The sequence below is a fragment of the Bacillus rossius genome, chromosome 1, assembly GCF_032445375.1.
Source record: "Bacillus rossius redtenbacheri isolate Brsri chromosome 1, Brsri_v3, whole genome shotgun sequence".
Classification (NCBI taxonomy): domain Eukaryota; kingdom Metazoa; phylum Arthropoda; class Insecta; order Phasmatodea; family Bacillidae; genus Bacillus; species Bacillus rossius.
This window is the reverse complement of record NC_086330.1, coordinates 22673761-22698737: the sequence shown is the minus strand read 5'-3', so window position 1 is coordinate 22698737 and position 24977 is coordinate 22673761. Positions and strand designations below refer to the sequence as shown.

Genomic DNA, 24977 nt, shown 5'->3' with positions numbered 1-24977 from the left:
CTACGTCACGCCCTGAGAGAGAGAATCCGCCGGGTCCACGTGCCCTTACACGTGGTGGCGCCCCTTCATAACACCTTAAAGTCACCGGGAACGTGCGCGCAGCCCTCAAAAGAATAAAATGTTTAGCAAATGAATATTCTTGTTACAAGTTATTGCTTTTCATTAAACCCCTAAAAAGCTCCCAAACTGTTATATGAAACTCCCATTTAACACAATGCTAATAATGAGTTCCACTACTACTAGTGTCATTAGTTCGCTGGCCGCTTCACTAAGCCGACACGGAATGAAGGTAAGTTGCCAGATATATTATATATGACAGTGCTCGAGACAACTGTATATCTTTATATATATATACATACATATATACATATATATACACTAGCGACCCGCCCGGACTTCGCACGGGTGCAATGCTGATACTAAATATACTACAGAATGTATTTATATACAACGTTCACAGCTTTTTTGTCATTAGACAATACAAACATGCTTTATTTTGAGGTTACTCTTAAAAGAGCGACATATAATTGGCCATGTGAAAAACCCTCAACGCTCAAATCTAGGCCTGCAACGTTGAAAGTTTGACCCTGCGATTTATTAAAGGTCATTGCAATATAGGCACGCGCCACCGGCTCCCCGGCCTGTACCGCCGCAACCGCTATGTCCCGCATAAAAATCTGTAATATCTTAGAAAATATTCATTTAAATTACATGCTGTAAAGGGCCATATTGATCTATATTAAATGCATAATGTATTTAAGGTACTTAATTTGGTAAGGATTAATGCTGTATTCCTTAAAATCGCTTCGTAAATAAGCCATTATTTCTCGTAAAAAGTAATGGATAAAAAAATGGTTATTGTGGGTTATCCCTAAGAGATAGACATATACCACCGCGGACTTTTTTGTAGACTTTTTTAAGGTGTACAATACTGTAGTACATTATTTTGATCTATCTGGTAGGGTTCAGCCAGCGTTTGCAATGTAAGCACAAAAAAAAAAGTTTATTTACATCACATTAGAAACCTCTAAAACTATCAGTGTTTATCTACTATATTATGAATGTATTATACATATACACCTTCCTCTTGAATCACTCTATCTACTAAAAAAAACCGCATCAAAATCCGTTTGTTGCTTAGTTTTAAAGATCTAAGCATACATAGGGACAGACAGACAGCGGGAAGCGACTTTGTTTTATACTATGTAGTGATAATGTTTTGCACGGTCATTGGGAATGATAACACACAACGATACAGACCACGGATATAAGGAAAAGTATCATATCAGCATTTGTTTGGAGTGATTTCAGGAAAACGTGGGGAGTGGAAATCAGGACAACAGGGGTCATGTCAAGTCTACACTTCACGTAGTTATAAGACCATGAGAGCCAGACGTATAAACGATTCACGTTCGTGCATATTCAGATTTTTTTTGTGCTTTTTTTTTAACCTAAATCAACATGGTTGTATTGGCAGAAGAAGGAAAAAAAAAACAGACTATGTGTTGGTTATTATTATACATTAAATAGCTCTAGAGAAAAACACTCTATAGTACTTGAAATATTGACTATAAATGTGGTCGCTGCCATGCGCATGTTCCTACTGAGCTTGCAAACAGTTTGCCTCAATAATGGCATGGAGTTTTAAAAATCGGATACCTGTCACATAGTGATGTAACAAAGATACTTGCTGCAATTTCCGATATTTCTCCATTTTTAATGGCATTTACCCCACCATTTCACCGATACACGCAAGTGCTCGGCAGGGTGTGGTAACCACGTGAAGGTGTCAGGGCCGGTGCAAGGTAAATTGGCGCCCTAGGCGAAAAACCTCCCCCCTCCTCGGCCGGACACCCCAAAAAAAATTTCCTTGCCTCAAAATACATCACGTAAGCCTAAGATTTTGTCAACAATCAAATGTAAGCAGGCTTGTGTTTTTTTTTTTACTTTTTTACTTATTACAAATCATAAACAGGCCACCGTGGACTTTAAATAATTACTTATATCGATATAAACATTCCAAACTGTTACAAAAATCCATGTTCATCTAGTTTCAATAATCGTTAAACATGTTATATGAGCTGTTATGTGTCGTGGTGCGCCGCCCCCAGCTACTTGGCGCCCTGGGCGATTGCCTGGTTCGCCTGTACGGACGCGCCGGCCCTGGAAGGCGTAGGGCAGGGCTCCGCGACGCGTCGCGGCACGCACCCGTGTACTGGTGCTCGATGGCGTGTATCTGCTCGTCGGTGAACGCCCAGTGGTGCGCCAGCCGCTTCCACTCGCCGTCGGCCAGGTGCTTGTACGCCAGCCTCCACAGCAGCTGCCGCAGCCTCACGTTGGTGTCCGGCGTCACGGCGTCCTCCACGTACCGGCACCGCCTCACGCCCGCCGCCCCCGCGGCGTCGCACAACTCCTCCTCCTGCGCACACGCAGACACGCTGCCTTCCTCCCGAGCCAGCTGGCTACACTGTTCAAGTTCGGGTCGGTACCACAACGCCGAAATACCACAGCGCCGAATACCATGACGCCGAACGTCCAATAACGCCGAATACCATAACGCCGAATGCCAAATTGACCGCAACGCAGACAGCTAGAAAACTGCTGTGTACCACAACGTCGAAATACCACAACGCCGAAATACCACAACGCCGAACGTACAATAACGCCGAATACCATAACGCCGAATGCCAAATTGACCGCAACGCCGACAGCTAGAAAACTGCTGTGTACCACAATGCCGAAATACAGTAACGCCGAAAAATTTGTTGCTGCGGGGAAGGAGAAAGGGGGGGGGGGGACAGGAGCAAAATGAAAAAAAACAACTGAATGAATTTGTGTGCTAACCTTACCTAACCTAACCTTTGTGGCAGTCCTGCAATGACATTTTTCGGCGTTAATGTATTTCGGCGTTGTGGTAATTCGGCGTTGTGGTACACAGCAGTTTTCAAGCTGTCGGCGTTGTAGTCAATTTGACATTCGGCGTTATGGTATTCGGCGTTATTGTACGTTCGGCGCTGTGGTATTTCGGCGTTGTGGTGCGTCCCCTTCAAGTTCACATGCTTACTAACGACCCGCCCCGGCTTCGCACGGGTGCAATGCCGATACTAAATATACTAAGTATAAATATAATATAGACTAAAAACAAAAGATAAATCAACAAATATCAACAACAAAAGATGCCTATTCTATTCAGTTCTTTTTTGAACTTAAATACCTTACCTTAAACTACGATTTTCGATGATTAAATAAAAAAAAATTACTTACTATTCGTTCGACTAAAAACAAAAGATAATCAATTATCAACAACATGATCTATCTCATAGGGTTCAGCCAGCGTTTGCAATGTAAGCGCAAAAATAAGTGTTTTTTTTACATCACATTAGAAACCTCTAAAATTATCAGTGTTTCTCTACTATAATATGCATGTATTATACATATAAACCTTCCTCTTGAATCACTCTATCTATTAAAAAAACCGCATCAAAATCCGTTCCGTAGTTTTAAAGATCTAAGCATACATAGGGACAGACAGACAGCGGGAAGAGACTTTGTTTTATACTGTGTAGTGATTATGTACACTAAATAAATTTTAGTTTCTACATGTGAACTAATTTTAACGTGGAAACAAATGTTATGTTTTCTTTTATAACACTGTCAATGGCAGATGCAAGGGGATGGGTTAGGCGGAGAGATATCCGCCCCCCCCTTTCCTTTTGAAGTTACGAGAAAATATGCAAGATCTTGGTGAAGGCATTACCTATGCTATTTTGGGCAATGCAAGTTGAGATCTTATAACACCTGGAACTACAAACCACATAGGAAGTAATGCATGTTCGAGAATAATAATACAACAGCCCAAACCACTTGTTCATGACATAAACTTGTTTTTAAACCACAATTTCAAATTTTTATTGTTTATTTTGATTTCTGAAAAACATTCTGTATCAGCACTGAACACCGTTATGAATATCTTTGAGATAGTTAAAAGTAAATCCGTCCCTATAAAAGAAAGCACTAGCTGATGTACAAATACTTGCTCACAGCTCAGTGACTGTTCATTTGACACAAGTTTGGTACAAGTCAATGCACCCGAGACCCTGGTGAACTGGGCTTAAGTTTACACTAAATATGATTCGGAGAAAAAAAATCATGCATTTATCATTCCAGTTTATAAAGTATGCACTTGAGCAGTCCCAAAAAAAATAAAACTTTGATATGACTGAAGACAGAGTGAGTTATTTAATATTTTTGACAAAATAATTGTGATATTTAGTGCATTATAATGTTACGTTTTCAATGAAAAGCAGGCAAGTGAAATTTGAGACATATTGCATTGCAAACTACCTAAAATTTAGTTTTAGCATGTATACACAGTTGTGAAGTTTCTGCAGAAACTGAAAACTACTAAATTTGAATGTAGCGGTCCAAAATTGTTCAGAAATTTCATTCTGAAAATAAGTGCAAAGTCATGCGTAACTGGCAACCTCCAGTTGGCACAGTTGGAGTGCCAATCAACTAGGATGTAAGGGGTTTCGAGGTTGAATCCTGGGTAAGGCATGGATGTACGTATCATTTTTTACTGTGTGATTATGTTAAGCCCAATTAAAAATAAAGCTTTCCTTTCTTGCTGTCACATTTAATTTTTTAAGTGAAACTTCTTTGGTCACGGTGAGAGTAAAATTTCAAGGCAGAATTTCTATGCAATTTCATGAAACATTGTTTAATTGCCGAATAAGTTTCACTTGTCACGAGTACTGAGTTATACGCGCAATTTTTTTTCACCCAATGCATTTGTTAATATTTCTTGTAAGCTCTTCAACATCAGCCTCTTATTTGGTTGGATAAACTATAAAGAGTATTGTACAATGACGTATTTAAAATGTAGCCTTTGCCAATGCACAGTAACTAGAATGGAAAGCAGGGAACAAACTAAATTTCAGTTCTCATTCTATATCACTTTAAGTTTTCAAACCAAAAACCATATTTGAAACGCATTTATGCAAACATTTGTTTTAACCTTGAAGAACAAAAAAATTAAACTGTTGTTTCTAGCATATAAGATGACTGCTTGTTAGTACTGGAAATTGGAAAATAAATTTCAACCTTTATGTAAGTATATGTGAATGAACGCTTACTAATTCACCGACTAAAATTTTTTGAATAAGTTTTACCTACATGTAAAATATGAGAGCACAGTGGCAGTAATGAATATTTTAGGTACAAAATTATTGTTGCAGTGTATCAACTCTGCATGTTCCAATCCTTCTATGACAATGGTTCGTCAGCTACTTATTACTTTTCCACTACATTAGTTACTACATAATTTTTAAGCCCTATGTAAAATATAAAGTTTGCTTAAAAATTAAACCGTATGACATAAATACGAACGTAACAGTTTGAATAAAAAAATAATACTTGAAATTAAAGCAGCTTTACTTAGCATTATTCCAAAATGTCCTTTCCTGTGTTTATTAGTTTATTCTCTGTTTACTCAGCATCAACTCTCTTCAGTATTGTTCTAAATGTGGTTCTGTACCACACCCTTAATTCATGTAATTGTTAAATGTATTTGAGGTTAAATAAAAACTATGGGGTAAAACTTTGGCTTTGATTTCCATGCTTACTGAAATTAGCATGAAAGATAAAAGTGGAGAAAACTATGAAATCCATTTTGTGCTTATCTCATCCCACCTCTTCCTTTTGAACTGTTTTAAGGTCGAGCAGATATTTTTAACATCATTGTGTATGTACTACGTAATAAACAAGTTTCCTAAATTTTCTTATTACCGTATTCCTTAATCCTTAGAAATCTTATGGATCCTTGGTATTGGCGCACCTAGAAATAATATTTTTTGGGGGAAGTTTCTGTTGCTGTGCGGACTCCATGTGACAGTGACATTAAGTACTGACACATAAGATGATCTGCCATATGAGCGGTAGACGAAAAATACAATTATCAGTAGTTACCATAATGGTTTACCAAATTCATTTCGTCTGTTAGGCTATGGCATGCAGCGAGACGTATTGCGGGCTTCATCCTCATTCATCCTCATGCAGTGCTGTACAAACACAAAATTGTAACTAATTATATAAAGGTTTTATGTTTAGAAGCAAGAAAGAATGATGAAGAAGAAATACATAAAAAGTTGTTTAAATATTTTGAATTACATGCATAAAGTAATACACACATCACAAAATAATAATGTATCAACTTAATTAACCAATTTCAGTGGATGCACTATTGACAGTTTTATTGGAAATAAGAATGAAAGTAACAGAAAGTAATAGATATTTGGTGAATATTCACCATGTCATTAGAAATTAGGGTGGCGACTTAATAAAATATATTCCTATAAGTAATGTCAAACTTGTTACCTATCTTGTAAGGCAGTTATAAATGTAATTATTTGTCGTCAAACTTCAACCACTTGATTCACTGAGGTGCACGAAAGAGTAAAACTATACACGTGTAGGTATTCCAAAATCTACAAAATCTTTTAGTTGACTTTTAAAATCAGTGCTTCCGATTCTTATCAAGCAATTAATTTGATTTTCTTTTTTTTTGTGAAATAAACGAATTGGTGAGTGTTGAATTCCAGCGTATGGCGTGGTGTTGTGGGTACCTACTGGTTGTGGGTAGTCTAAGCGTGCCGTCTTGATGATCATGTCAACAATGGCTGTGAAACTGCCCCTGGCCGCTATGTATAGAGGAGTCTTCCCGCTCTGCAACACAACACCAGGGCTGGTGAACCTCAGCGAACTGTGCTGCGGTCCCTTGTAAATCTACTGCAACACCCACATTTACAGAAAAAAAAGTGTGCATATACCTAAAAACATTTAAAACAAAAAAAAAATTGCTTTGTAGACTTTCACCCAATGTAAAAAAGGTCAAAAATACTTGTGCGTGTGGTGCAAATTATTACTGGCCAGCTCTTTTAGAATTACTGTACTTCAAAATCATAAAAAAAAAAGTATCAATGTGTTCCCAATATTCATGTGGTGAAAAATATTTCAGACAAACTTATATTCATGGAATTTTCACTGGTTTTTATTCATTCCAGTATTCATATTTCATATAGCGGCCACAAAGGTACCTATCAAGAGGCATCCAGATTTTTCCCAGGAGTTCAGAACAATTAAACATGATGTATTTCCTGTTTATTTTCATGTAAGAAAGGTAAACTATTGACTGTACGTGGACAATCTGACGAAATGGTTAGCTTAGTGGTGACACACATTAAGGAAAAGTTTGCTTGAGTACTAAAAATTTTCTTGTTAAATTTGGCTAAAAAAGTACTATTATGTTTGTAATTTATTAAATTGTATACCTAATAAAAAAACTTGTCTATAACAAGGATACACTTAACTTTGACTGGTGACATGCTAACAAACATGTCTTATGACGAACACTTTTTTGGTTAGGTGTGAACTTATATTACTGTTAAGTGAAATTCATGCAGTTGATTTTCGAGAATTAAAATCTGTTAACTGGCTTTTACTCATTTTTCTTCAGTTGGTTAAGGCTTTTGTTTCATGCATTTTGTTTATTTAATCACTATGTCATATACTATAATTTTAGGGCTTTTCCTGTAAATTAATTTCAATATCTCTCTTACATTTGATGCTTGGTTTCAAATTTTCTCATAATTTAACTACTATGACGTCGGCCAGGAGCTACGCCCCTCCTAGGAGCCCGATGTCACCCGCCAAGGACCACCCTTCCACCCCGCCCTAAAGTGTTTGAATCTCCCGCCAAAGTGTGTGCAATGTGTTCGTGAGACCAAGCCAGTGCTACGTTCCCATAATTCCCTAAGTTAATATCATCAATTTATATTTTTGTGCAATGCCCCAATGTTTCTGTTTCAGCAGGTAATCAATAAGGATGGAGAAATGCTGGGCACATGAAGGGTTCGGAATGTACACTGTTCCGAATTATAATTTACATTGGCCTATGTCTTTGATTCAAGTAATGCAATATCTACATGATATTGTAAGAGCGCTTGTGTTTTATTTTTAATATTTTTTGTGAAGGGTTTCTTTAAGTCTCCTTCAGAACGCTTTTGGAATCGGCCTAACGGTCATTCTAGTTCAGTGGTCGGACGCTTCCTGCGGCCATTGTACGCTACTATCCCCCCTGTCACCTGAGATCTCCATCTGAGGTAGGACGCTCATCGCACCCCGAGGCCTTCAACTTTGTTTTCACCAATTTGTTTCCATCCGCCGCTTAATTCTATATTTTTAAAAATTTCTCCTTGTTCCAGGGCCTCACCTTGAATGGTAGATGGCTTAACTTAATTACTTTATGTATCCGTTAATGGATTTTTACAAACTTAAAGACGAACGTTGAACTTAGACCAGGCCATAAGGTGATATGGATCGCAAATAAATCAATTCTACGCCGATGAGCATTTTGATCATTTGGCTTCAGTCATAACCACAATTGACAATTGACATGTGCTCGCCACACAAAATACACTCACAAAGTGTTATTATTTATGTTCTGAAGAGGGTTCATAATACACCAATAAATCACACTTATGGTTAAGTGTGATCAAGACATTGAAAGCATAATTTATAGTATTTGCCGCTTGCATAATCAAGTGTGTACATATCTAGTAACCTTGTATGTATATGGTAACCCCACTGGAGCTCAGCTTGACTTTGGCTCCCTCTACTGCTCATCTCTTATCGCGCACCTCTGTCCCAACACACTGCCTCGCACTGCTCACTATCTCACACTATCTCACAAAATCTCGGGTGCTTCGGTCCCGATGCACCAGTGTTCGCACACAAAGCTCATCGTCCGGTTATTACTTGCCAGGGGTCACTCGCCCTCATCACTTCACTGTCCTCACAGGTCACTACAAGGATCCGCTGGTGCCACCCCCAGCCTCTCTCACCTCAGGCCCACCTCCATCTTAAATACCTGCCAAGTCCCGACCTGAAAAGATCTCATAGCCCTCCAAAGTGTCGCGTAATCAGAATCCCTGACTTAACACGAAGCTTCGAGAACAATGGCGTCCTAGTTACGTCACTTAACACAGACGGGGCTCTGGGAACATGCCGAACCATCGAGAGCCGTAGAGAACCCTCCGGGCTTAATGGGAAAGCTCTGGGGAAGGGGAAGGGGGTTAGCGAGGCGCTGCTGCTAATCGAATTAGGCATGTAACAGTAATGGAGATGGGCACTACCTGCATTCCACCCCAACCGCAGGCAGGCACGCAGGCTATCTGGCCAGCATCATTGCTAGAGTCCTCGTAACACTGTCAATAATTTAAGACTCTTTTCTTTTTGTTGTATGACGAATGTCATAGAAAGCAGACATAATTATTTTCAAATAACTTTCTTTGAAGGAGTTGGGGTTCCGCCAAAAGAAAAGTAGATCATAGGGTTTCCTGGCCAAAAAAAAAAAAAAAAAAAAAAAATGGGGACCGCTGGTATAGCAGACGTACAAAGTCACAAAAATGTCCAATTTGTTTTCACTTGCGTGACCCTTTACAGCTGAAAAATAAGTAAATTAGTAAATATCTAGCAACAAAATGTGTGACCAAACAACAAATACAAGAGAGCTTTCAAACTAGATAATATAGTAATGACAAGAAAGCCTTAAGATTCACTTGTGCCTGTACCAATTAAAAACAAAGCAATATCGGATCCTTTCTATTTCTTGTGTATTTAGCAATGTATTGCTATGAGGAAGCACACAATTTTTTATTTAACGATTAATTTGACCTGTTTTTAAAACATCATACATATATGCTTTATAGTAATACATTTTATATGGTTGCTTGCTTTGTACCATGTAATATTTTGCACCTGTTTTGAGATACCTGTATGCTTATCCACATGTTATTTTTAATCCTGTATAATTATTTGAAGTTTTCATCTGTGTCACTGTGATACTGGTACTGGAAAGTTTATTTGAAGGTTTCTTGTTTTTAGTATCTCAATTTTTCACTAATTGCTGCCTGCATGGATCTGTAACGTACTGATAAAATTCATGTGTTCCTCACCTCACTGCAGGTCAGGGCTCGTGATTGTTGGTTGGAACTGAAAGGGACACGGGTAAGCAAACATGGCACAGTACTCAAGTGGATGCCATCACGAGGGTTGGATCCTGGAGGAAGATGGCCATGCATCAACAGGACAGCACAAGTGGGAGAGACAGCAGAAGGATTTACATCAGAAAGCTTAATACAAGACAATGCCGCCTGAACCCTCACATGATGCCAATTTTAGTTCCTTACAAAAATTAAAACATTTGACAGCACTGAAAAGACAGTACCTGAAAACATTTTTGTAATTCTCATACTTAAGATGACAATATTAACAGTTAGTGTGACCTTGTCGACCTTTACGCTTTCAACTGAGCACTCTTTTGTGTTTGTGGCCGGCGGGTACAAACTTTTCTCACCTATGTTGATTACTTTTGAAATTGATCTGAGACAAATGTGGCAAAAAAAACCCTCTTATAACACTACTGGAGTAGAATGCTTTACCTCTTTTTCCGAGAAAATAGGTACAGGATATCTCAGTAAGCTTTGTTTTATTACTCCTGGGCTCCCACTAACACTTGAAAGATTTAATTTCAATTAAACAGTTATCATTTTATTCAAAGAACCTCATACCTATTACTCAAGACTCGATAATTAAGTTTCAGTATTCCAGGAGGAATGTGTTAGAAACTGAACCATGTTTCTACTGCATTTGGGTGTGTTCAAGATGGAGTGAGAAATACACAAGAAAGTGAAAGAGATAGAAAAAAGAGCCAGAGATAAAAAGGCTGGTAAGCTCATGTCTAACAACAACTAACTTGCTTTAAGAACGTGTGAAACTGTTAAAGACTGTTTCAGGAATTTAAGTTGTTTGTTTACGTTTCAATACTTTGAAATAATTCACGGTAGATCACTATGAATATTAATACATACATACATACATATACATTACCTTGTTTAATTTTCATTTTAGTAACATGCGCATTGCCATGCCATTGCGCAGGTTTAATTTCCTTGACTACAAAACTTACGAATCTTACACCAATGGTTTTCTTACAAGCATGTCATGGCAGCCACATGCATTTATACCTGGCTACAACTCTTTATGTAATTCACACAGACATCACAACCCAACGTCAATGTATCCACAGTATTTATTTATTAACGGGAACCTTTGATCGTTTAGGATTTTATTTATTTAAAGTAACTTCAGGAATGTCCAAAAAGCCATCTATAGAAGCTTTTATATCTTCAGCTTGACAGTAAGAGATCAATATTTTATTGCAGTCAGCCAGGTCGTTGATGCTTAGCCTGTTCATATGATGGTCACATTTTTGTGTAAATGTCTCTTCTGTGATAAAATATAGATTTAGTATATCATAATGAACATTATGTAAATGAATCAATAGGGCCATGTATTTTTTGCAAAATAATCTGTTCACTCATTAGACTTTAATAAGGTATGCCCGCGCTAGTGACTGGTTCTTTTTGTAAATGGCGGCCGCCTGCAAGAGACACTATTGCCCTATTTTATCGGGCCATTCAAGACGTGTTTGCTTCCGCACTGGAAGTCTGTGATTGGTGTGCTTACAGTAAATAAGCACAGCCAACCACGAAACACAGACAATGCTACAATGTTTTAACACTCAGCTAGTCTGGGAATGTTTTTCACGAAAAGTACATGGACCTATGAATAGAGACCGGAAAAATTCGCGAGTTCATTTCGCGATAGGCTAAAATACAAATAGTTATACCTTAGTGCTGCCTCTGCTATTGGCTCACAACTCACCTGGATGAAGCTGGGCCAATGAGAAACACCCGACCATAGCTTTATCGAATCACAGGCTGCTACGCTGGGACGTCTCACAAGACAGCAGCCAATGAGTGGGTAACATTTGACAGAGTGTACGTAGAACTATGGAGTTCATCCTGCAGGTCATTGAACCCGCGAATTTTTCCGGTCCCTACCTATGAATTAATGTTAAAAAGGTTTCAGGGTAGTTATTAACACAGGCTTGGATATACTATTTCCTCAGTATAGATGGCACTTTAAATGTTTGATTTTGCATCTAACGAACATGTAAGACAGAGAACTTGTTGCGTCTTGCTTGTCTACTCCATGTCTCAATGGTGAGGTAGTAAATTCTGCAAGAAATCCTGCACGACGTGTCTTTTAAATGTGATGCACACGTGGTTTCAAATACAATACAAATTCCGTCCATGCAATGCCATCCTTCAGTGTTGATTCAAGACCACCCAGGGAGGAGGGCTGGTAGGGAGCTCTCTGCTCCGCGCCTCAATAAGTTGAAGATTATTATTCTGAAAATCCAAGTCTTTTTTGCAATGTTTATAAACTATTTTCGTTTTTTGAAGTTATACTTGTTTAAGTGCCATGTAAAAAAATGATAAGACTCAAATTTTGTGATATACAATTAATGCAACAAAATTTTCTTAGTATAAAAAAAGGCTTTTTGCAAATAAAAATTATATATTTGCTTTTAAATTATATACCAGTACCTTAGAGATTAATATTGAATATTGGTCCTTATAATTAAAAACAATATTATTGAGAGAAATTTTATTTAGAAACTTTTTCAAATGTATTTTCAAGAGTATTTATACAAGTAAGTTTATGTTCCTGTGTGTATTATTTATTTGCATTATAAAAAAATAACATCATTATTTAATAAATAATTATAATTAATAAATTAGAATAAGCATTCAGCATATTTATTGATTTTCATTATCAATTAAAATTTATCTTGATTATTTTACTAAATTAAATAATTTTTTTAATATACATGTTTGTATTAATATTGAACACTAAGTATTTATTTAAATAATTTAATTTGATTGAATTTATACTTTACCAATCATATTTATGAAGTAAATCAGTCATTTTAATAGTTATTAATTATTTTCATGCAAAATTAAAGTTTTTTTGTTGTATCTTGCCAAGTAGGGATAACTTATAACGTGCTTACATCAGTACACGCACCCATTTTTTTACAGCAGGATCACCGACTAGAAATGACATATCAGAGAGGGGGAGGGAAAGGGGATACAGCTGAACACCCCCCACCCCCCAAACCCAAGAAGTGGGAAATGGTTGTTCCTTTTTTTCACTGTGTACTAAAACGTGACTAAGAAGACTATTAGTGAAAAAAAGGTTAACTGGATTAGCCATGCTAAGCATTTGCCATCAATGGGTTTTTGCAATCAGAGCGCTAGGAACTGCAGTTTTAAAATTTGTAACTAATCTTCCAAACTACTGCTGAAGATTTTTTTTTAAAAATAAATTATTTAACCTTCTGTTCATTGTTAATTATGGTTTGACACCGTGGCTCCTCCTCCCACATAAAAGAGGTTAAATTCCGAAAAATGGCCCCATTCCTCTTCCGTTCGGAGCTAAATGAGTCCTTGCTGGCTAGCACTAAATGCATCAACGAACCAGACTCACAGAATCGTTGGCTGGGCGGCAACTGACGTGGGCTAACCTTCCAAGTGCACTGTGAAGTTACTTGAGGCTATGAGAGAGACACAGCCAGGATCGTTGACCGTTGAGAGGATGGCTAGGGAGTACTAGGGGGAGGGGGAGGGTGAGAGCAACCGGGGTAATCAGTTGAGTTACAAATCTTTTTTTCTAAGCTTGGGTTTACTTTGATAGGACAAAAAATACAAGTCTATTACTAATTGAATTATATTAGGAAACCTTACAAGTTATGTGATATGCCCAGATAACGTTTACAGTCTTTAGATTTATTTTAAATCATGGAGTTTGGAAAGTTGTATATTGAGCAATAGGTAGTAAGGCCCAAAATATTAATTTGCCACCAACTCTCTTTCAACGACCCTGGATATTGATGCAGAGATAATAACAAGGTATTCACAAATACATGTTTAAAAAAAAATTCAGCCTAGATATTTTAAAATGAAATGCTGGTGCTTGACCTGGGTTTTTGAGAAACATCTGTTGCGGCTGCGTCGGTTTAGTCGCCACTTACCTCCGGCAACGACAAGAGCCCAGCGCGGCGCGACTTACCTGTTCCTTCTGCGCAATGTCTGCTCCCGCCGCCAGCAGCATCTTGCATATCTCCGTGTATCCTTGCTCCGCGGCTATGTGGATCGGACACTGCATCCTCTTGGAGACAGGAGAAAAAACAAATGCAATCCAGCCTACGGTTCATCCCAATCGTACACAGTTATACACGATGGACCAAAAGTCATTAAGGGATTATACCTGTGAACAATTTTCAAAATGTATCTTTAGTTTCCATTGATTTTTTACAGACTTAAATACCAAGGATGTAAGCTTTATTACACTCATGTGTGTAATAATTTTTTTGATAATCAATGGAAACTAATGATAAATAAAAAGGTTATTCACAGTTATAACCGTTTCGTGACTTTTGGCTCACCCTTTAGTAGCGCTGTAATGCTGTAATATAAATGACCCGGAGAGTTGAATGTCAATGACACGTTTAGCTTAGATGAATGGAGTAGTTTGATTTGAGAAGAAGAAAAGAGAACTTTCCAGCTAAAAGGCTGGCTCTCTATGAAGCTGGGTTCTCAACATCTAGAGTGACAGCACACAACTTCTGACTTACCAGGGCAGAAAAAAAAAAAAATTTTGGTGGAAGGAATAACAGGGGTGGGAACATTAAGGGTATTCATTCCTACTACTAACTCACCCTTCTGTCATCCAATAACTTAAATGAAGAATACATTTTAAGATTAAAATATTAATACGCTCATATAAAATTACTTTTGTTTGTTAGCAAGGCCCTTAAAAGTAGGCCATATATTTAACATTTATTTTTATATATGCATTGGTCCTATAGCTTTATACAATTGTGCAAACTTCAGAGCTGAAATCCAGTAACAAGACTTACCTATGACACATATATGAGGCACTACAGCATTACCTCGCTTAGCTCGCATTTGCATTTGCTAATAGCACCTACTGACTAATGTTTATTTATAACCAGGCAGAGAAAATATTTTTTAACATGATTGAAGCACTGCAGATATGAAGCATCTAATAGTTCAATAATCATCTTCATTCCTACCTGAATTCTCATGGTGTATAACCATCAGTGAATTTTAAAATTTGGAATGTTAAGCATGAACCATTTTGCTTTTGCCTTAGTTTTTCTAAAATTTTATAGAAGGGTGTGCCATATTTAATTTTGCTTAACAGGGTTGTGTCTTCCCATGTATACTCTTGGCTACACTTAAAAAACTACCAGATACCATTTTAAATATGGTATACAAAGAACATTTAAACAAATCTGACGTTGAAATATAAACTAGTATGTAATATTTTTGGAAAGTTCTATGAGTTTTATTTGTTATTTAGAGTTTGAACAAAACATTACTTTACTGATCATCTGTCATAAGAAAAAAAGAGTATGTAGGATCAACGAAAAAACAAAATATAAATTCTTGCTGAATTATAATAGTAGGATAGCTATTCAAACATTATTCGCAATGGAGTAAAAATCTAATGCACATAACAGTATCTATATTAATGGGAATATATGCTTGACATTATGTTTCTATATTTCATTTAAAATGTATTTTTAGAAAAGTGGAAAAGGCTAAAAAGCGTGTTTTCAGGATAACTATTGGGCACTCAAAGGACATGCATTACACCTTCGCTTAATTTATCCGGCATATAAGGTTACGGTCACCGCTCAAATGTCATAGTTACCCTAGGTATGATGAGAAGATTGGCGCGCCATTTCAGAGCTCACGTGGCCCGCAGCCAATCGGATGACCCCGAAAATTCTATCTAGATGGATGGATTATACCTACGGTTTTGGCTGCGGCAGTGAATTGTTACCAGAATACAGGCCTGTGGTGTTTGTAAAAGTCGTTCAGATTTTTTGAATAGTAACATTGCGGGTTCTTAAAACTCATGTTTAAACAATTTAATCACGAATTTGAAATTTTACGAAGAAATAATAATACAGTACGTACATAAACACGACATAAATAGCAAACAACGTCTATATAAATATCCGAGAGAAAAACATGGATTTTTGGAAGAACTAATTTGGAAAAAAAATATTCTGACGGACGGATGAAGTCAAGTTGTAAATAGCTTGGGTAAAAACGTGATGGGATATTTTAATTCTGTCTTTATCTCACTTATTACAGCCTAGTCATGCCACCTACCTGTTCAAGGCGATGGCCTGGGACTCCAAACAGACCTCGGGACCGAAGATCACAACATCACCAAACATGGCACACTCAGAATAAAAAAGGACGTTGTTTCAAGTCTCCATAAACTCACTGCGTTCACTTCGTTGAGCGAGGATCCTTTTGCTATGAGCAACTCCACCGTGTCAGTCTTCTCTGCTTGGCAAGCCAGGTGGAGGGGAGTGCTGCCGTTCTGTGGAGCAGAGGCCAGTTCAGCGACCACCAGGAACATCCTTCAGGCGGGTGTTGGCTCAAGGATCGGTCCCACACGCCGCAGTGTTTTATCTTTTGTTTTAAGAGCTTTTCGACGTGAACACGTCTTTAAAATCGCTTCCACAGTGGGAGGCAATTAAAAAAAACGAATGATAACAAAACCAGGGAGATACAGTTTAGTGTTGCTGCGACATATTCTATCATCTCCATCCAAAATTTAATCACACCACTGGATAGCTAAAGAACCAAAGAAATCGTCACGCTAAATGAGGACTGTGACGCATCGCGCGCGCGGTGGACGGGGGAAGCGCCGACATTTTGAGGTCATTTTGCTGCGTTTTCGAGATTTACATTTAGCACAACTTTTGACTCGGAGAAGCTACGACGTTCGTTTGAGTTTCAATCGTCAGCTCTCGTCAAAATCTACTGGTTTCATAAATAAAACATTAGTGTGAAATAGTTACAGTGAATATACATGGAGTTAAAGAGATGATTATAACATATATAAAATAGCGTATTTTATATTTGGTATAGAAAATATTCCCTGTTACGTACACGTATTCACGTACAACACACGGCCATGTCTATGACACAGCCACATCCCACTATCTTAAATTTCAACTCGACACCTCCCTTGAATTTTCTGTTCTGCCACAAATAGTTTTTCAACAGATATTGACTTAGTGTAACATTAAAGAAGTGAAAAGTCTCGCAAGTGATGATAGTTACAAAGATTTGCGCACCTTTTTTACCTCCATGATATTACACTAAGTGAATATCTGATGAAAATGGCAGAACAACAAATGCAAAGGAGTAACTGAGTAAAAATTTTAGAAATAGACCTTAAACGAAAAAAAAAAAAAACAACGGAAGAATCAACAGGGCGTGTGTGACCGAACCTTAATACAGCGGAACGAACCTTCTAGACTAGAAGCTTCCAGTATTACTCTAATAAAAAAATAACGCAGGGTTTTAAAAGTTTAGACATAACTATCAACAGGAAATCACTGAAACCAGTCATTCTGGACAGTACTTATCTCTCAAAGAGTTAGAATAATTTAATAGTAAAAGTACAAAAAAAAATTGAATTAACCGCATGTCTATACTCTTCAATGATAACTATTTCTTACTATTGTCGAACTTAACGTGTTGGTCAACAGGGTGGTTATTAGAGGTGGAAACACACATCTTTAATCCAAGGTACTGAGGAAGGAATACTCATGGCCTAAAATGAGCAACTATCCTACCATTACCTGAAATTATATGTATATACGTAATGCCCACGTGTTGTAGAAATTGAAGGGTTTTCCCTTAACAAATGGCTGTATCAGTCCCTTATTCCCTCACTGTTCCAATAAAGGGCATCACTCCGAGTCATTATTCAAGGTACGGTAGGCACTTTCTTCCAATTCAGAAATCTGACAATTAGTTGATGACTTCACCTGACTCAGGTTTATTTGTGATACACCATAACTATCATCACCACCGTTCAGAATATTTAATACATGGGTTAATGTGAGGACATCGGTTGTAATGAGTTCTTCGAAGCTAAGGAGCGCACGGCAAGAAGGCCGAACCACTGATGTTTCGGTACCAACCTACAGCACATGACACAATTATAAGGGTTGAGTTGAGTTGGTAGCAAGACAGTTATTTTTAGTCTCATACTAATTAAGCACGGTATATCTGTGAGAATAATGTACTCATAAACCCTGAACCCAACGTTATTATTTTTTTCTACAAATTAATATTACTCTAATATAATTTAATACAATCTTTCTTGACTATCTACACCTTAAGTTACAGGTGAATAATTTTAATGTTTATTTTATGGACTCTCGCAGTGTTGGCGACAGCCGTGTTAACAACTTAAATATATATAGTTTGTGGCACGTGGCACTAGCATAAAAATGGATGTGTGGCAAAATCCAAGCTGAACAATGCGGGAATGAAAAAAAAAAGGAATTAAGCATAGGTGTACAACGTTGAAAAGTTGACACAAACGTAACAATCTAAGAATTTTATCAACAAAAAATAATTAATTTTTAATCCCTTCAGAAAAAACAAATTTTCCCTACATTTACAAAGTATTCCTCCGGAAAATAGTTGCCAAGAAATAGTTTATAATACTACAAGAAATATACTTTAATAGGGCTATGGTTACTTTTTCATATAGGCCTACAAAATATGTTTTTCAAGATAAAACTGAGTATTTCTTACAAACTTGGCACATAATTTGATATTTTAACTGATATTTCATTAAAACATAATTTTTTTTAAACAATGGAAAATATAATCAAATATTAAAAAATTGACCCTTTTTTTTTGTTGTATCATGCTTATTATGTGCGCAGTTAATGCCGGAATGTTCCTCAAGGAACGGTTTACAAATATCTTTAACTACTGTAGGTACTAGGACAACACAAATAATAAATTCCCACATAAGACTCCGAACCCAGTAATACTGCGAACACTATTCTGTAGTGATACAGATTTTTCTATTAAATGTAAAAATTTACCAATATCTATAGTTTTACATGAATATTTATATACCATTTACAAAAAAAAATATTACAGTGTTAGGACATACATTTGAAGTGCTTATTTGTATTTACTGATTAAAAAAAGTGGAGTAGGTAATTGACATTTTTATTGTTCAGATAATTAGTAAACGGCTAAACCCTAGATGTATTTTCCATCAGACCACACTCTTCACAAGCCAATCAGCACCATAACCCACGTGCATGGACATGTTCTACACGAGTCTTACTTTGCTCTTGGAGTTGATGCAGCTGCCGTACTGCAGGAGGGACTCGATGATTCCTCTGCAGCCCAGACTGCTGGCAAAGTGAAGCGGCGTGAAACCTTTCTGGAACCAACAGGGCCTTTGTCATCAACTTTCCAAGTGAAACTCCTTTACTGAGGGGTCTGCAATTTATTAATGAGAGCCTTTAGTGATGAAAATGTGAAGATATCCTGAAAAACAAACAAAATAAATCAGTATTTAAATTGGTACAGAGTCAAACTAACAACTACAATCATGGGGAGAGGGTGCGTGGTAATTATAAACGGGACTGGAATTCTCGATCCTGGTACAACCGTGCTGTGATGAGTTTCCTGTTGTTTCTTAACTTTTTTTTTAGTTTGGGCCATAGATAATTCATTTTAAAATAAAAATAATTGTGTATATAATAATAGTTAGGTACAGTGCTTATATTAATATTTTAATTTTTTTTAAACAAATGTTATTTATATTTTTGGTTTTGCAGACTATAATTTGAATGATAATTATCATAAAAAACATTAGAAACAAATAATTTTTGGCTTTTTGCACAGTTAACAAAAGATAATTATTCTTATGAAGAATGTTGTTGAAGTATATTTGTTGGAAAACATACTTCATTAACATTCATTATGGTTTTTTTTTTCGGAAGGTTTAGAAAAGTAGCAACGCATCTCTTATCATTTTATTAAAAATTGGAGATGGCAATTGATGATAAACTATTGATCTATTTTGATACAGTCTTCTTGGGAATTATTTCTCGATATTGTTCAACTAAATAATTGAATTATAGTTGCCATTTAAATATCAAGAAATAACTAAAACATGAAATTTATTTTGTAAACAATGTTAATGTATTTTATTTTAAAAAATACTAATAGGAAAACATAGATTTATTAAAAGATTTTTTTAATTATTTAGAAAAAATGATCAGTGAGAACTGAAACACTAGCGTTGGGGCGGCAAGCAATTATATTACCAGCTAGGCCGCGGCGCTAATGGCCAGAGTGAAAGTTATCTGGTATTTGTGCTTAAAGTTTCAAAGGCTTCTTTCTCGGAGTTGGCTGACCAGTGTAATTAAATATTTTAAGGTGTAAAAACCCTAAAGCTATAGTAACCTGCTAAAACACAGAGTCTCATCTTGAAGTGAACGTTCCAATTCGTGCCCTCCCTTTATAAGTGCATCTCCGGCCAAAGCCTGTACACGTAATAATTCTGGATTTCAGCCATGTGGGATGAGTAGCATGATTAATTTTGCGATAGGCTACAGTTTATTTAAAAAAAAAAACACTTTTAGCCAATGCAAAGTACTAAAAAAAGTATCAAATCACAAGCAACTCATTTAACAAGTCTCACAAGTCAGTAATCAATGATCAGATGACATTAAATGTGGAGACCAGAGTGCGATGCACAGGAAAAATTATTTCCCCCCCTCTAGTTTTACAAAAATGATTCCTTTGGAAACTGGCTGCCAAGAAATGTTTAAGTAAAACTACAAGAAATACGTTGTAACTTTGTACAACATGTGGCTATGGTTATTTTTGCACACACGAAATAATACTGAGTATTTATTTTTAAAAATTGGCACATATGCTTTAAATCTTAATGTTTCATTGATGAATTCTTTTAATTAGACAATGCAATTTATTTTGTTTTATTGTGCATATTAACGTGGCGTATCCAGGATTTTGGTTTGGGAGGGGCTTGACCCAGCTGAGGCTAGGCTTTATCAAGGCAAACACTAAAAAAAAATTGAACCCAGATGCTTTTGGAGGGGGCTTGAGCCCCTTAGCCCCCCCCTCAAGATCCGCTACTGTTTTAAATGGACATGTATTCATGGAACGGTATAGCTGTCGGAGGTGCTGGGAGAGCAGAGAGAGAGAGAGAGAGAGAGAGAGAGAGAGAGAGAGGGCTGACCTCGTTGTGCGGGTCGGGCCGCGCTCCCGCCTGCAGCAACAGCGCCACCAGCTCGGTCTGCTGGTTGAGGGCCGCCACGTGGAGCGGCGTGTCGCCCTGCTCGTCGCGCGCCCCGCTGTCCGCGCCCTTCTGCAGCAGGTAGTCCGCGGCGTCCACGTGGCCGCGCTCGCAGGCCGCGTGCAGGGGCGTGCGTCCCGCCTGAAGCCACGATCTCACCGCGTCCCCTCCTGGCCCCACTTCACACCGACACTGCATCCGTGCCACGACCACACTGCGTCCCCTCCTAGCCTCACTTCACACAAACACTGCATCCGCACCACGACCACACCGCGTCCCCTCCTGGCCTCACTTCACACCGACACTGCATCCGCACCACGACCACACCGCGTCCCCTCCTGGCCTCACTTCACACCGACACTGCATCCGCACCACGACAACACTGCGTCCCCTCCTGGCCTCACTTCACACCGACACTGCATCCGTGCCACGACCACACCGCGTCCCCTCCTGACCTCACTTCACACCGACACTGCATCCGTGCCACGACCACACTGCGTCCCCTCCTGGCCTCACTTCACACCGACACTGCGTCCGTGCCACGACCACACTGCGTCCCCTCCTGGCCTCACTTCAAACAAACACTGCATCCGCACCACGACCACACCGCGTCCCCTCCTGGCCTCACTTCACACCGACACTGCATCCGTGCCACGACCACACCGCGTCCCCTCCTGGCCTCACTTCACACAAACACTGCATCCGCACCACGACCACACCGCGTCCCCTCCTGGCCTCACTTCACACCGACACTGCATCCGCACCACGACCACACCGCGTCCCCTCCTGGCCTCACTTCACACCGACACTGCATCCGCACCACGATCTCACCGCGTTCCCCTCCTGGCCTCACTTCACACCGACACTGCATCCGTGCCACGACCACACTGCGTCCCCTCCTGGCCTCACTTCACACCGACACTGCATCCGTGCCACGACCACACCGCGTCCCCTCCTGGCCTCACTTCACACCGACACTGCATCCGCACCACGACCACACTGCGTCCCCTCCTGGCCTCACTTCACACCGACACTTCGTCCGCACCACGACCACACCGCGTCCCCTCCTGGCCTCACTTCACACCGACACTGCATCCGCACCACGACCACACCGCGTCCCCTCCTGGCCTCACTTCACACCGACACTGCATCCGCACCACGATCTCACCGCGTCCCCTCCTGGCCTCACTTCACACCGACACTGCATCCGTGCCACGACCACACTGCGTCCCCTCCTGGCCTCACTTCACACCGACACTGCATCCGCACCACGACCACACCGCGTCCCCTCCTGGCCTCACTTCACACCGACACTGCATCCGCACCACGACCACACTGCGTCCCCTCCTGGCCTCACTTCACACCGACACTGCGTCCGTACCACGACCACACTGCGTCCCCTCCTGGCCTCACTTCACACCGACACTGCGTCCGTGCCACGACCACACCGCGTCCCCTCCTGGCCTCACTTCACACCGACACTGCATCCGTGCCACGACCACACCGCGTCCCCTCCTGGCCACACTTCACACCGACACTTCATCCGTACCGCGACCACACCGCGTCCCCTCCTGGCCTCACTTCACACCGACACTGCATCCGCACCACGACCACACCGCGTCCCCTCCTGGCCTCACTTCACACCGACACTGCATCCGCACCACGATCTCACCGCGTCCCCTCCTGGCCTCACTTCACACCGACACTGCATCCGTGCCACGACCACACTGCGTCCCCTCCTGGCCTCACTTCACACCGACACTGCATCCGTGCCACGACCACACCGCGTCCCCTCCTGGCCTCACTTCACACCGACACTGCATCCGCACCACGACCACACTGCGTCCCCTCCTGGCCTCACTTCACACCGACACTGCGTCCGCACCACGACCACACCGCGTCCCCTCCTGGCCTCACTTCACACCGACACTGCATCCGCACCACGACCACACCGCGTCCCCTCCTGGCCTCACATCACACCGACACTGCATCCGCACCACGATCTCACCGCGTCCCCTCCTGGCCTCACTTCACACCGACACTGCATCCGTGCCACGACCACACTGCGTCCCCTCCTGGCCTCACTTCACACCGACACTGCATCCGCACCACGACCACACCGCGTCCTCTCCTGGCCTCACTTCACACCGACACTGCATCCGCACCACGACCACACTGCGTCCCCTCCTGGCCTCACTTCACACCGACACTGCGTCCGTGCCACGACCACACTGCGTCCCCTCCTGGCCTCACTTCACACCGACACTGCGTCCGTGCCACGACCACACCGCGTCCCCTCCTGGCCTCACTTCACACCGACACTGCATCCGCACCACGACCACACCGCGTCCCCTCCTGGCCTCACTTCACACCGACACTGCATCCGCACCACGACCACACCGCGTCCCCTCCTGGCCTCACATCACACCGACACTGCATCCGCACCACGATCTCACCGCGTCCCCTCCTGGCCTCACTTCACACCGACACTGCATCCGTGCCACGACCACACTGCGTCCCCTCCTGGCCTCGCTTCACACCGACACTGCATCCGCACCACGACCACACCGCGTCCCCTCCTGGCCTCACTTCACACCGACACTGCATCCGCACCACGACCACACTGCGTCCCCTCCTGGCCTCACTTCACACCGACACTGCGTCCGTGCCACGACCACACTGCGTCCCCTCCTGGCCTCACTTCACACCGACACTGCGTCCGTGCCACGACCACACCGCGTCCCCTCCTGGCCTCACTTCACACCGACACTGCATCCGCACCACGACCACACCGCGTCCCCTCCTGGCCTCACTTCACACCGACACTGCATCCGTGCCACGACCACACCGCGTCCCCTCCTGGCCTCAATTCACATCGACAATGCGTCCGTGCCACGACCACACTGCGTCCCCTCCTGGCCTCACTTCACACCGACACTGCATCCGTGCCACGACCACACCGCGTCCCCTCCTGGCCTCACTTCACACCGACACTGCATCCGTGCCAAGACCACACTGCGTCCCCTCCTGGCCTCACTTCACACAAACACTGCATCCGCACCACGACCACACCGCGTCCCCTCCTGGCCTCACTTCACACCGACACTGCATCCGTGCCACGACCACACCGCGTCCCCTCCTGGCCTCACTTCACACCGACAATGCGTCCATGCCACGACCACACTGCGTCCCCTCCTGGCCTCACTTCACACCGACACTGCATCCGCACCACGACCACACTGCGTCCCCTCCTGGCCTCACTTCACACCGACACTGCATCCGCACCACGACCACACTGCGTCCCCTCCTGGCCTCACTTCACACCGACACTGCGTCCGTGCCACGACCACACTGCGTCCCCTCCTGGCCTCACTTCACACCGACACTGCGTCCGTGCCACGACCACACTGCGTCCCCTTCTGGCCTCACTTCACACCGACACTGCATCCGTGCCACGACCACACCGCGTCCCCTCCTGGCCTCACTTCACACCGACTCTGCATCCGTACCACGACCACACTGCGTGCGCTCCTGGCCTCACTTCACACCATCACTGCATCCGTGCCACGACCACACTGCGTCCCCTCCTGGCCTCACTTCACACCGAAACTGCATCCCGCCACGACCACACCGCGTCCCCTCCTGGCCTCACTACACACCGACACTGCATCCGTGCTACGACCACACCGCGTCCCCTCCTGGCCTCACTTCACACCGACACTGCATCCGTGCCACGACCACACCGCGTCCCCTCCTGGCCTCACTTCACACCGACACTGCATCCGCACCACGACCACACTGCGTCCCCT

General features: G+C 41.3%; 1 protein-coding gene across 5 annotated transcripts in view; it reads right to left on the bottom strand.

Annotated features, from left to right (window-relative positions):
• Positions 1–24977, bottom strand: part of LOC134532990 (ankyrin repeat and death domain-containing protein 1A-like) — a 228358-nt gene that overhangs the window by 5681 nt on the left and 197700 nt on the right. For 4 of the 5 annotated variants that reach the window (XM_063370106.1, XM_063370124.1, XM_063370114.1 and 1 more), the window contains 6 exons: positions 21112–21309; positions 19183–19281; positions 16294–16392; positions 14038–14136; positions 6628–6723; positions 2209–2419 (listed from right to left, as the gene is read on the bottom strand). In XM_063370106.1, coding sequence (XP_063226176.1) covers positions 2209–2419; positions 6628–6723; positions 14038–14136; positions 16294–16392; positions 19183–19281; positions 21112–21309 — 802 coding nt within the window. The remainder of the gene's footprint in view (positions 1–2208; positions 2420–6627; positions 6724–14037; positions 14137–16293; positions 16393–19182; positions 19282–21111; positions 21310–24977) is intronic. The other variant, XM_063370132.1, reaches the window with a different exon arrangement.